Source organism: Cibotium barometz, chromosome 33, assembly GCF_041138505.1.
Source record: "Cibotium barometz isolate CiBa-2024 chromosome 33, ASM4113850v1, whole genome shotgun sequence".
Classification (NCBI taxonomy): Eukaryota; Viridiplantae; Streptophyta; class Polypodiopsida; order Cyatheales; family Cibotiaceae; genus Cibotium; species Cibotium barometz.
Window position 1 is genome coordinate 15743305 of NC_141078.1, and position 13980 is coordinate 15757284.

Consider the following 13980-nt stretch of genomic DNA (forward strand, 5'->3'; position numbering starts at 1 on the left):
GTTCTTGCTTGAGCTGCGGAGACATAGAGATAGCCTGCTTAGGCGCACAGAGAGCCAGACTCAGAGGCACATTACAGACTTCTTTAGTCCAGCCATCACTGCGCCAGATGGACCACAGCAGCAACAGCAGGACATGGATACCGCCCACACCAGGGGTACACTGATTGATCGTGCGATTGAGCTTGGGTGGTCCAGACGCCCACGACTACAGAGGAGGGCATCCCAGCATAGACGGAGGTTGCAGCGGCAGATTCGGATTATTCTTGCGAGGCATGCGGGACACCCAGTCAGGGTGCTGACCACAGAGGATATTGAGGAGATCCGCCGGTGTCCGATGCGGCACATATTATGAGATGGAGGTACCTCCTTCCAGTTCCAGTTTCGTTTTCTAGGTGCCAGTAGTATCATCTTTATTTTTCATTTTCTGGGTTTTTTTATCCAGACATTGTATCAGATCCACCATGATGTAACTTTTGGTCTCATAGGTCATTATGGCCTTTTGAAGACGTTAATATAACATTTCATTTCATTTCATTTCATTTCTCTCGCATACCCGTGCCCCACCTGTGCCCAGCCCGCCCCCCCCCTCTCTCTCTCTCTCTCCCTCTCCCTCTCCCTCTCCCTCTCCCTCTCCCTCTCCCTCCCTCCCCCAGTGCATAGTCCGCGACCTGCTGCTGTAGCGCGACCTGCTCCCATGGTGCCTTCTCTGTAGCGCAACCTGCTCACGCCACTGCCTTCAGCACACACTGCATGTTCGTGCCCATGAGGGGCTGCTCTGCTGCTCGCGCTGCCTCCATGCCTTCTGCTCGGGCTGCTCACACTGCACTACGCCAGCCATAAGCTGCGTGCTTTTTGCCCCTTTTCTCTTTTTTGCTCTGCGTCCCTGCTCTGCTGCTCACGCTGCACTATGACAGCCACAAGAAAACACAGTATATAGTCCGCGCCCCTTTGACAGTGCAAAGTCCACGCCGCTTTGCCCACTCACCCTTGCTCAGGCCCCCAAGGCAGCAACTAGGGGGAAATAGCCACAATAAATCTACAGGAGCTGGAGGCATACATCAAGACAGTGGAGGACAATACCAAGAAGTTTTGGGGCGAAAAAAGGAAGGTGCTGGACAGGGTCTTGAACCAACATGAAAAACAGTTGGAAGGCCTCCGCAAGGAGATACAGGGCAAGAACAACAAGATTGAAGAACTGGCAACACAGGTGAACCACCAGGAGGACGTGATTCAGATGTTGAAAGAGACCCAGCTGCAACAACAAGGAATGCCAGAGGCTGCCCCAATGATAGGGGAACTCCGGGCAGAAACGGAAGCCCTAAAGGCTACGGTCAAGGACCATACAATGGAGGAAGGGGAACTGAATATCAGGAGGATCCAAGGACTGATGACTTGGAGCAGTTGAAAGCTGCGAGTGATAAGCTGCGGGAAGAACTGCAGACCACTAAGAAAGATTGGGTGGAGGTGGTGAAGAAGCACAAACCCCCACAGAGCATCATACATGAGACTCTCGAGGAGGAGAAACGCAAGAAGGATAGGGCCCTCCATGTGCGAGTGCGGAGGCTACAGGCCGGGGCTTCCCCGACAGAGGATGCCATGACGCCTTGCCAGATGCCAGGAGTGGACAAGATCCCCCCCCCCTTCGCAGATACATGGAGGGTAGGCAAGGATATGACACACACGTGTACATGGGAGATGATCTCACTCCAGCACATGTGGCACACCAGCATGAGGCGATGGTGATAGTTCATGAGGCCCGCAAGGCAGGCAAGTGGGCTATCTATAGAGATGGTAGGGTCATTATCACTGAGCGCCCTCCCAAATAGGGACGCGGGGTCTATGAGACCAAACACCTGAGGTTAGCATAAGCTCCTTGGTGATCTACATCGACATACCATTGTTTTCTAAATGCTGAATTTCATATGCATTGGCATGGAGGATTTGGCAATGGATGCCCGTGAAACTATGTATTGAATTTCTCCAATAGTAATACAATTTACTCAAGGGAGGGGTCGGCCGTTCCGGCTCATTGTGTGCCTCTTGTCAATTCAGCAATTTACTTCTTGTATTTGAGCAAGTGTCCTTCAAATCTTAGTGTATTTAAGTGTATTGATTAGCATTGTGTTCAACCAAGTTACACTTGGACATCCTTCACCTTTTCAATGTCGATTTTGTCGACATTGACCTGGCGAGGCTCTATCGAGTTACCCGACTGCTCAAGTAAGCCGAGATTGCAATGGCAATACACCAACCGCTCTATCAGTAGACAACCTATTCCTCTTCTTTGTATGGAAGAGGACCCTAGTGCTCTCGTTCCTCTCACATGGACCTGAACTACAAATCTGTGGTGAGAGGACCCAAATGGCCATACATTTTTGTCATTATAAGACAGAAGCTTTGTAAGTAGATACTACAATTATCAATACCCAAATAAGTTGTAAATTGTGACTTGTCACAATTCACAAAATATGCTAAGTTTGCACTAAATAGTCTGGACTTTCAAAATTTCATTCACAAAGTGAGAGATACTGATCCCATATTTCTCCCACCAAGAAACAAACTAAAACAATGTCTCTCACGTGAGAGCAATCTGCCTACAAAATGCATGGTTGATGTTCATGTACACCAACCGCCCATCCTCTTAAGTGTCTCTGGAGTTCCACGTCACTGTCAAAGTCGTGCATGCGGAAGCTTGAATACACGCTGCGAGAGAGAGAGAGAGAAGTTGACGCGGAGAGAGAGAGAGAGAGAGAGGTTGGCGAACAGCGCTTGAACTATTTAGCAATGAATAGATGGAAATTACAATGGGTGGGCATGGGTATATATACCCTCACAATGGAAATGGCCGACTCATGTAGCATAAGTTAAATAATAACTTATGCCCTTTGTTACAACTCGTTTCCACATGAGATACGACTTTTAACACCCTCTCTGTAGCTCATAGTGGACATAGATGAAGAAACCAAGTCGATGTAGATGCAACCATGGACACCTCAGTACTGGCCGGATACCGAATACACCTCGGAAAATGCACCAAACAACCTGTCTCCTCAAGGAATGCCATCTTGAGCTTCAGCAGCATAAGTTAAATAATAACTTATGCCCTTTGTTACAACTCGTTTCCACATGAGATACGACTTTTAACAGTCACCTCCTCTCCATTTTTAATGCACTCTTGCCATCCCTCTTCCAACTCTTCATTGTCATTCTACTCCTCACTTCGCCAGAGAGGGTGCAATATGTAGGCAACCGCATGGATTGGTCTATGGAACCAACCCCACGGGTTGTTTCAAACTTGTTGGGTAACTATTTGGTCCTCCATGCTCTTTTCACATGATAGAACTCATGCCCAAACAGTACTAAGCAAGGCCGCGAATGATGGCGTAGATTGTTCCTGAAATAAATTCCTGAAGAGGAGGAGGGGCCTATTCCCCACTCAGCGTGGTGTACCATGTGAATCCCCTATTCCCATCTTTCTCCCCCCCTTCTCTCGCTCTATCTTTATCTCTCGTACACATGGTTGCATATGTCACTGCACGCTCTGTTGGGCTTACAGTGGTATCAAAGTAGGATTTCTTTTCAAGAAATCTTTTCTGGGGTGACAGAACCATGTCGAGAGTTGAGGGAGACCAAGGGCCTCAAGAAGGGAACAACTTTGAAGACAACCCAGGACATCTAGAAGAGATCCAAGGCCGCCAGTCTGTCTCTCATGAGACCACAATCATGACATTGGCTGAATATCAAGAATTTCAAAAGTTCAAAAGGTATCTTCAAGATGAAGAGTTCCTAGCTTGGAGAGCCAAGAAGAAACAAGACTACAGAAGGACCCAAATGTTCGAAGACTTTATCAAAGACCAAACCACCGAAGCCGAAGGTGTGGAAGCCGCTAAAGCCTACTTACGAGGTAAAGGGGTTTCCTTTAGAGAAGAACCCAAAGTGTAACTCACGGCCGGTGCCCGGGGGACTAGGGCCTTTGACACACTTGTTGATACCATCAATTCACCCGATCTCCAAGTCCCAAACAGCCCAAGAAATCTCCAGTCAGCACCAAAAAACAGTAAACCCTCAAGCTCCCACTGTCTCCAAGCTTCAAGCCACCTGGGATCTGATACCATGTCAGAATGCACAGTGGAAAAAGGAGAGAAGAGCTGTGGAGAACAAAACGCAGAAGTGTAGAGAGAGAGAGAGAGAGAGGCTGTATAAACTCTGTTGTATACACAAGATCTGGTACAAAATAAGTGTGGAGGCAAGCTTACAGTGCTAGTCGGCCAACCCTAAAACAACCGGCAGCCTGCCAAAGTGTCCACGATTGAGAAATAATCAATCGGCCAACACATGACCAAAATACCAGTCAGCCAACACAGAGTGAGTCGGCCAACACAAGATTGCCCCCATGACCGAAAAAATAGGAAAAAAACACAAAAAAATTAAAAAAAATGAAAAAAGCTCCTAGGCGGGCACACCCACAACAAAGGCCCTCACTGAGCAATATGTAAAGAGAGGAGATGACTGCTAACACCCCCGTCTCCACATATGGTCTCCCATACTCGTCATCCTTCCCTTCTTGACAACCTTTACACTAAAAACCTTGCCTTGGGTCTCTAAATCCACTCCAAGTCTGATGTAGAGATCTATGCATCTGTTCCACTTTGTTCCCTTGCCTTCTTGCCCTGTCCAAGAACAAAAATGAATCCTTCTTCTTGAAAACTGATCCTCGCATCCTTGGCTCCACCCCTTGGATGAATTTCATCCCTTGGACTGCTCCATAAAAGCTTATGGGGCAGCCCCAATTGGCTACCAACTCTCAGGTTTTCCTGACACCAACCAGCTTCTGAGGGTCATGACACATGCTGCATCTCTCCTTGGACTTGTGCACTTCTTCTGGGACACCAAGAGTAGTTAGCATAGCTGAGCCTAATTGGATACAATGTTGCTTGGTCACCACACCACCAAAAGATCAAGACATGGGAGATGATTTCATCCATGCGCGATGCAGTAAGGGTGGGTGGGACATGGGCAACAACAATATCTTAGAATCAGCCTGAAGCTTTGATACCAATTATGTCACATGCGGAAGCTCTACGAGTCTTCTTTCAGCCCTAAACACTGAACAGGAACTCTTGATGCAAGAACAATCAACATAGACACAGAAGAGAGAGAGAGAGAGAGAGAGAGAGAGAGAGAGAGAGCTGTGTATTCAGTATATTCATATGGTACAAAAAGGTACATCAATCTGGTTGCCTTTAGCAACCCCAAAAAGTCCTATCCATGCCCAATCTCCATATGGGAGAGAGATATACGACAATGAGAAGTATGATGCCTTTTATAGGCCTTTGGAGGAATAAATCAACTGGCCGACCTGCTGTCGGCCAGTTCCATGGACATGAATAAATATATATGCTGCTGACCACATCAGATTAATGCTAAACTACTGGCCAACAGGGTCCTAGTCCACAAATCATGCCTCTGATAGCTGCTATTGTTCAAATCTTGATGTTTTATTATCTGTTGCAAATCAGGGATTAGGCATGTACATGTGCATGCGCGTGATAGGCTTAATAGTCTTCCTGACCGACAAGAAGTGTGCTTGCTTCAACATCAACTCTGAGTGCCAATTTTTTGACGGATGCTCCGAGAACAACAATCTACCTCCAGAGTGTGCTGGTGATGATCTCAGAGTTTTAAACCATTTATCGCACGTGACTAATTCAAAGAAATCAGATAAAACACCCCTCAAAGCCCCTTTGAGTCTTTCAACATCTCTCTCCCTTTCTCTGGTATGTATGGTGATCACTGTGCTTGTGCGTGACATTGAGTGTAGTGTGGCGTGTTTGACTATGACAAACAAACTCTCTATAAACACAAGAACCCTGAAAACATACATCAAAAGCCTTATGAGCACAAAATCAGCCCTGAGATTCATACATCCAAAACCCTAAACATCAGTAATGAAGAGATAGGAAACCCTAAGCAGCAGCAATGCTCCTAGACTGTAATCTAATCCAGAGGTAAACCCAGGTTGTGCTCTAGGAAACCCTAAAAACACAGCCATAGTGTAATCTAATTCAAATGAGAAAAAAAAAAGTCATGACGTGATCTGATTACCTGTGCATGTCTTCTCTTTGGTAAGTTTGTAAATGAGAACCACGATGCCGATAGCGTGAATGGCTTCGGCGGCAACGAAGAGGTTGTCATGGTCCCGCACTGCAAACCGGATGAACACCAGGGCGAAAATGCCCGCGACCACGGCAAGGAAGGACTTAACCTTGGGCGGCTGCCGCTTGAACCAGGAGATCAGGACGCGCACAGGGTTGCGAGATCGGCGCCCAGAAAGCATGGCGAAAGAGCCAGTGGCAACACAGAAAACAGGTAAAAAAGCTAGGGACAGCTTTCTGCAGAGACAGAAGTGCAGAGATTGGGGCTGGCAATTCGAGAGTTTTCTTGTGAAAAGGCTATGGAATGGTAACAGCTAGGGTTTCCTAGCTATGGCGCTTGAAATGCAACAGACGGGTTTACGATGGAGTTTTGTCTAAGTTCACACGGAATGCGCGTGTCACTACTCTGTGGTGTCGTTTACTAGCAGCCCAAATAGTATCATGTCATGGTATGGGGGTGTGTCCAATGTGGGCTTGTTCATGTCATGGTATGGGGGTGTGTCCAATGTGGGCTTGTTCATGTCATGGTATCTTGTCGATGGGGGTGCCCGGAATGTGTGTTTGCATTAATATGTTCCATAAATGTTTTTTTCGTCATCCTATTATTTAATTATCATCGCTGAAAAAGTATTTATCATCACATGGAGGAGCGGCTACCTTAGGTAGTTAATGGTTAGAGTGGACGCGTGTCAACATGCTTACGCAAATGAGACACGTGTCAACATGTTTCTGACACGTGTTTGGTGCATGCATTGTCAACACGTATCAGGACATGCGTTGCATTCTTTTTTTGATTATCTTCGTGCCCGGATGGTGAGATATCTCTCGATGCTTGGAGGAGGCGCATGTCGCCGGGATTCCTGTATCTGGATGGCCTTTGTCTATCCGTGAGGTCGCCGGGATTCCTGCTCTCCATGCAGTTTCTGGTCCTGTGGAGTTTTCTGGATGCTTCAACCAGGCGTGCACGCCCTTCTCGTCTCTTCGGGATTCGTCTTCTCCTTGCAGCATGGTATGACGTTGCTATCTTTGGTGCCTTTAGGTAAGCTATATATGCTTCTTCTGTGCGTGGTCTATCTCCATCGCGTTCGCGCTATGTCCAAGTGCTCTGCTATCATGGGTCAGTCCAAGCGTTTTTGTAAGAAAGCGGACTCTGCTCCTGCATGTATTGTCGTCCCTCTGCTACCCCCGATTTTCACACTTGCTGGCGTTTCTGTGCCCTCCATGCCTCCGACTGTCAACTCTGTTCCTTGTAAAGCCGCGTTGTGTGAGGCGAACAAGGAAAATATTCCTCCTCGCATCCTCACCCTACCCGAAGGCTCGGCTGGTTTGTAGAATCTCAAGGGTGTCAAACGCATAGCGCGTTCTTCAGGTGTTATGGAACATATTAGAACATATTTTGCGTGTTGTTTCGTATCTCGTTTTATATATGTACATTCCATCTTTGACTCTGTGTGCATGTGCATGATAGGCAACAGCGACACGTCTTGTGCCACGACAAAGAGAAAGAAGGCACAGGACTTGTCTGTTTCCTGTACTGGTCGTCCGATCGATGGTCCTCCTCCCTGTCTGAAGTTCCTGACTCGTGGGAATCTGAAGATGCTGGAGGTGTCCGTGACCATTGGCATCAGCAACGCGGACGTCGACACTTCCTTGTGGGAGAACCTGGTCGAGTTCTCTTGACAGCAGTGCACACAAGCACTTTTCTCCCTCGAAAGAGGTGGAACACTTCACCATCTGCACTTCCAGATGGTTCCCCCCATCCTCTCTACTTCTATCATTGCTGTTTGGCAAGTCTGTGAAGCGGCACCTTATGTGGAATGTTAGCGAGCCGACAGGAGGAATTGTCATGTGCCGTGCGCTTCGCCAGATAAAAATGCACACTTTTGAAGGAATGGTGGGTTAGTGTCTGAAGGACCTGCACAAACCTCACTTTCGTTTTCATGCTCACAACGTGTCGGATGAGATGTCCAGAGGAAGGACACTCTATGCACAGTGAAGAACCCTGTATGCCTCACACCCGTCTCGTCGATGTCTTTGAACAAGCTTTTGTGTACATGGAGAACTATATTCTGAATAAATGGTCTGTCACACTCGGCGTGACGCTCTTGAAGATGATGAGAAGTGGGAAATACTTCCCTAATGCACAGTGGATAATTCCAAAAGTTAGGAATGGTATGGACTCTACTAGAATGAAAATCAAGACAAAGATGAGCATCGATCCACCGACATCTCCATCGACGAACCTGGTGCTCCGTCCAACCCTATCTTCCTTGAAGAAAGTCCACCTGACGTAGACCCCAATGAGCCCTACATTAACTCATCTGAGGAAAAGGCCGATGAATTCCTTAGAGCTCTGAGCGAAGGAGAAGAATTCATATCTGTTCCTCCACGGCATGACCGGTGGGGCGAGGCTTTTCTGTAGTGCAGTCGTTTTACCGCTGCATGTTGTAAATATAAAATCAGTCTCCTCTGTACAAAAGTTTTCCTCCGTCAATAAAACTTCTTCCACTTACGTACAGTAAATTCTCCTTTCTAAAACTTGAAAGTTATCTTGCATGTGTGATATGTTCTGTAAATGCTGTTTTCGTCATCCTATTGTTTAATTATCGTCATCTTGTTATTTAATTATCGTCATCCTGTTATTTGATGAATAGTAGAACGTAATAATTAATTTAAAAAATTAATAATCGTGTTGCTATAGTTTCCTCGCCTTCAATTTTCTTAATGCTAACACCTTATGCTATGCAAATTAATAATATGCACACTTACAAATTATTATGCACACTTACAAATTTTCTATAGGTGTGTCCATATATACGGTATAGCATCTACACGAGTGTGAGGATACATGTAGGTGCACCCGCACGAGTCTGAAGAAGAAGAAGAGGAGGCTACAAGCCCATAAGTTTGACACAACAAGATATAGGGATCGAACTCAAGACCCTTAAGAGAGATAGGGGAGCATGACCTCATGAAAAGTTTCACTAGCTCATTTCATTTGTAACAACATTTTTTAGAATTAACCAATAACAATATTTAGTGCCGAAGATTATATTTTTGTCTCACAAGTTAGCCCATAATTTGTTTATTGCCACTCAACACTTAGCTACTCAATCTAAGATGAAGTCTCCTATTATTACGGCTGGATTTCCTAGTAAATTTGAATAATGTGCATTGGTTTTCTGTTACATGAGCCTCATGTTTGGCTTGATTTGCATAATATACCACATGTTTTTTCTAAGAACTCTTACTTTGTGAAAAAAAATTGTTGTGATTTCTTTTTCGTTGAAGGTAAAGTACACAATAAGCTATGAAGAGAAAATATGTTTATTGAATGTAATTTAAAGGTAGTTTCTTATTTCTAGATCCAATGCATTGTTTGTGTAGCTCCAATCCTCACCTAGTTGAACTTCTTTTGTTATTTGTTTGATTGGTGTATTGTCATATACATAACATGTTTGCATTCAATCTTCTTTCATTTGAAATGTATCCATCAACTCCATGTACAAGCATGTCTACAATTTCTAGGTTTTCAAAGCAAATCTACCCATATAATCATTGCTTGACATTATTGCACTCAAATATTCCTAGGATTATCCAGGTTTCATTGAAAGTTTATAATCTTTTACTCTAGATAGTTCATACAATAAGTTAATTTTGACATATTTGAAGAAAATGGTAGAAATTGATCTAGTTCTAAAGATAATAGATCATTAGCAGGTTGAAACATATGCAAGTGGAACTATGTTAAGCTAAGAAGATAGACCAATGGCTTTTTTTAAGAGGACCTTGTAAAAGCCGATCTCAACATCATCATTTCCCGCATCAACAAAGCAAATGGAGCATAGAATTCACTTTAATGGTTGTGTTTTAGAACCCCCCTTGGCTATATCTTGCTAACAATCGTTCTTGAGTCACTTCCTAGTGAGAAAAGGAACAATTGTTCTTGAATCACTTCCAAGGATAACAAAAAGCACAAAAGCTAGTCTCTCATGTTTGTAACACACAAACATACATGAAATTGAGCTAGTGTTTTCTCTACTCTTGCAACTCTTTCATGAACTAGGATTAGTGAGTGAGTGAGGAGGATGTGACAACATACATGGAAGAAAAGCAACAAGTGAGGTCTCTACAATGGTGGACCTCTTCACCTTGCTAGAGCTTGGATGAGCTAGCCAAATCCAAGACATAAGTTAGAGCAAGAGAGATGAACTCTCAATAGTTGGATATTAATACCACTAGGCAATCAACAAGTTTAGTAGTAATACGAAGCCTACTTTTGTGTGCTTAAGAAGCTCTTTGAACCCTTTACACGATTAAGAATGGGTTCATAGCCTTGAGTAGATTTATTTAAGCATGACCTTTTCTTGTTGTTCATCTAAGGCTCTTATCTTGCCATTATAAATGTCACACACTTTGTCGAAGAGCCGCAAGTACCTTCCCGATGTGGTTGTGCTAGCTTCACTTCTGATTCGACACTCCATTGTCACACCGGAGAGCTCCATAGCCAATGGGGTGTGGAAAAAGGGCTAAACCTTCCTTGATGGAGGCAAGAAGAGATTTCCTCACGTAGCTCACTCGAGCAAGAGGTGGAAAGGTGAAGCTCAAGCTATGAAGAAGGTCATGGAGCAAGCCTCCTCGAGGGAGCTTTATCCCCTAGCCACTCTCTCTCTCTAAATTTAACGATCTCCCTCTTTCCCTCCACCATATGCTCCTCCCATCTCTTTGGCAAGCCCACCCCTCCTTCTCCTAGTCGTTCCCAGTCTGTCACCCCCCCCCCTCTCTCTCTCTCTCTCTCATTGATCAACATGGATCGATGGATCAAGCTCTCCTATGACAAACATCTACTTAATCAAGCCTAATTCTACACTAATGACAACATAATTAACATGATAATCTAATGTGGGTGATATCTAAGTGAACTCATGATGATGAGCATGTGTGATCGACTCAAGCACAATTAGGTTACAAGATTAAGAATTGTACTCATTAAAGAGACTTGAGATGTGTGCAAGTGATATAATTTCATTGCTTGAAATGGCCCCCTTTTATATGAGGAGGTACACCCTTGGGCTTGTACATCAATGTGACATAAATCCCTTTGCTCATGTGGTTGTAGGCTATGCTTTGCACTTTCTTGGCTACTCTTTCTCACTTCCTACCTCTTCCTTGTGTTCTTTGGCACTACATTTCTCAACACCTCCCCTTGGTGCCAAATTTTTGCGCTACTCAAGGTGGTTGGATGTCAGTTACAAAATGTTGTTGGCGATAGGGGCGGTACCCGAATCTATCTTTGAGGCCTAGAGGTCATCTCTAAGAGTGAGGTCCTCCCCTTGATAAAGACGACCTATCTTTGAGGTATAGAGGTCTCTTTTTTAAGAGTGAGGTAACAAATTTTTGGCTATTTCTTCTACCTTGGCTACATCATCGTGTAGTTACAAGCACTTTTTGTAGGAAGTAGGATTATTTTTTCGTGTTGATGTTGATGTCATGGTAGCCTCTTGGTTGCTTTGCCCTTGACTTCACTTTTTGTAGGAAGTAGGATTATTTTTTCGTGTTGATGTTGATGTTGATGTCATGGTAGCCTCTTGGTTGCTTTGCCCTTGACTTCACTTCTTGTTTTTTCTTGTCACAATGACGTCTACTTCTTGTTGACTCTTTAGTCTTTGCTTGTGCACACCTATGCTTGCATACTTATTTGGTTGTCGCATTTTTACAAGGGTTGTATTCTTCTTTTTCACATGCACATGCATTAGCGTGCTCATTTGGCCGCTTTTACAACAACAAGGGTTACACAATTTTTTATGAATGTTGATAATGATGATCGTTATCTTGCGAAAATCCATTTTGGTAAGAAATGCACGAGATAATGTAGAACTTATTTGCCCATATAAAATTACAAAGGTTTTAAAGTTTTTGATGTTGATGACCCATTATGTGAAGGCCCATGCAAACACCCTCTTAAGGTTTTTTGAACCTTTGACAAACAAAAAAAATATATACATTTCTATTATTTTTAAGAATAACCTTATCTTTAATTTGACGGCCGTTGCATCGTATGGCGGCTTCTTCTGCAAAGTAGATTGCAACAACACCTCTCTCCTCTACAAGCGCGTAGCTGTGGCCTTCTTGAAGCCTCTCTTCTACAGGCGGGCTCCAACTAGATATCGGGTTGCTGGCTGATGTGGTGCCTACGTGGCACACGTGCCACGTTGGCAGTCAACAGTCGGTTCCTTTTCACCCGAGGTTTTTTCACCCGCCATTAATACACAGGCTACATGCTCCAGCCCCACACGCTACACGCTCCAACCCTACACATCACCATCGTTTTCTCCACGCAGCAGCACGTTCAGGTTCAGCAGCGGCCGAGCAGCAGGTTCAGGTTCAGGAAGCAGTGCTGCTACTGTGTGGGATCCAAGCCGACTTGTCAATATCAGCCCGATATCTAGTTGGAGCCTGCCTGCCAGAAGGGTTTCTTAAAGAATCATCTCTTAGAGCTAGAGAGGCCATTCCACATAGGAATTCATGATTTCAATGTACCTCCGACTGGTGATTGGCATAGGCAATAAGGTTGTTTGAAGGAAAGAACATCATCAAGTTTCTTGATACAGCGAGCAACATTTAGGGTTTCAATTGTGCGCATCATTCAGTTTCTTGATAGTGGCAATTCAGTACGCAACATTTAGGGTTTCAACTGTGCACATCATTAAGTGTCTTGATAGTGGCAAGTAAGCACGAAACATTTAGGGTTTCTCCAAAATGAGGGTTTTAATTGTGCTGCTCAAAGAAATACTCACTTTTGTCCTTGGCAGGAGGCGAAGCAGATCAGAGGAGGAATGAGACTCTCTCTCTCTCTCTCTTGCAGGCAGGTTCAGGTTGAGTTAGCTCTCCCCAAAGCTCTAGTAGGGAATGACTCTCTCTCTCTCGCAGCAGTTTTTTAATTGGTTAATTGTGTCTCTCCAAAACTGAAGCTTAGAGAATGCCATGAGTTCTCAAATGCCCCCCATCGGTGTCTTCGATTCGACAGCATTGTGTTGGGTGCACTCATATGACAATCATTCAAAATACAAATTTGTACGCGAAGCTAACATCCCTTGGAACCGTGTTGCTGATTTTCTAAAAGGAGAAGCAGACAATGCAAAGTTTCCGACATCTTTCAAAAAATATAGCCACCATATGCCTCCAATCTTACAAAGATTGCACATGAATCATGGACTGAGAAGATAGTGTAAGTGTGTATTTGTTTTAGTTTGTCTAATCCATTCATTAATCATCACACACACACATACAATTAAATGTTTATCGTTACTTCTTTGTTTTGTTTAGCTTTTGGTGTGGTTTTGGTCCTGCTGGCACTAAAGCACCAATGCAATCTAACATTGCGGATGGCAAAGATGTCGAAACTACCCAGCTCAATGAATGCAAGGACACTAGTAGCGAAGATGATGTTGAGGTCGAGGAGAATAGTGGTGACGAGTCGAATCGTGAAGATGGTGAGATGGAGGAGCGTAGTGAAACAAAAGAGTTGCCACAACCAAGTGCAAAGAAGCCATGTAAGAAAAGGCGCCCTCCCATCACAAAGGGCAAGCGAAAGCGTGGATGTAAATGTCATTTTAGTGTCAAGAGGCTCGCACAAGATCCAGGGGTGGCCATAATCTCTTATATACATCCATACCACACAAATGCAAATGATGAGGTTTGTCATGGTATAAGATTTGTTGATCCCTCTTTGAAGTTCTCTCCATGGATCTCAATGCAAAAGAAACTATGGGTTTCAAGCATGCTATATCGTGGTTTCTCTCCACATCAAGTGTTGGAAATGCAT

At 44.4% G+C, this 13980-nt stretch overlaps 1 protein-coding gene across 2 annotated transcripts in view; it reads right to left on the reverse strand.

Annotated features, from left to right (window-relative positions):
- LOC147619342 (uncharacterized) overlaps positions 1-6563 on the reverse strand; it is a 36123-nt gene extending 29560 nt beyond the window's left edge. The window contains exon 1 of one of the 2 annotated variants that reach the window (XR_015261838.1): positions 6106-6558. Coding sequence is in view for 1 of the 2 variants with exons in the window: in XM_086772967.1 (XP_086629093.1) it covers positions 6106-6337 (232 nt within the window). In the remaining variant the exon portion in view is untranslated. Of the gene's footprint in view, positions 1-6105 lie in introns of both variants that reach the window. The other variant, XM_086772967.1, reaches the window with a different exon arrangement.
- Between the last annotated feature and the right edge of the window lie 7417 nt (positions 6564-13980).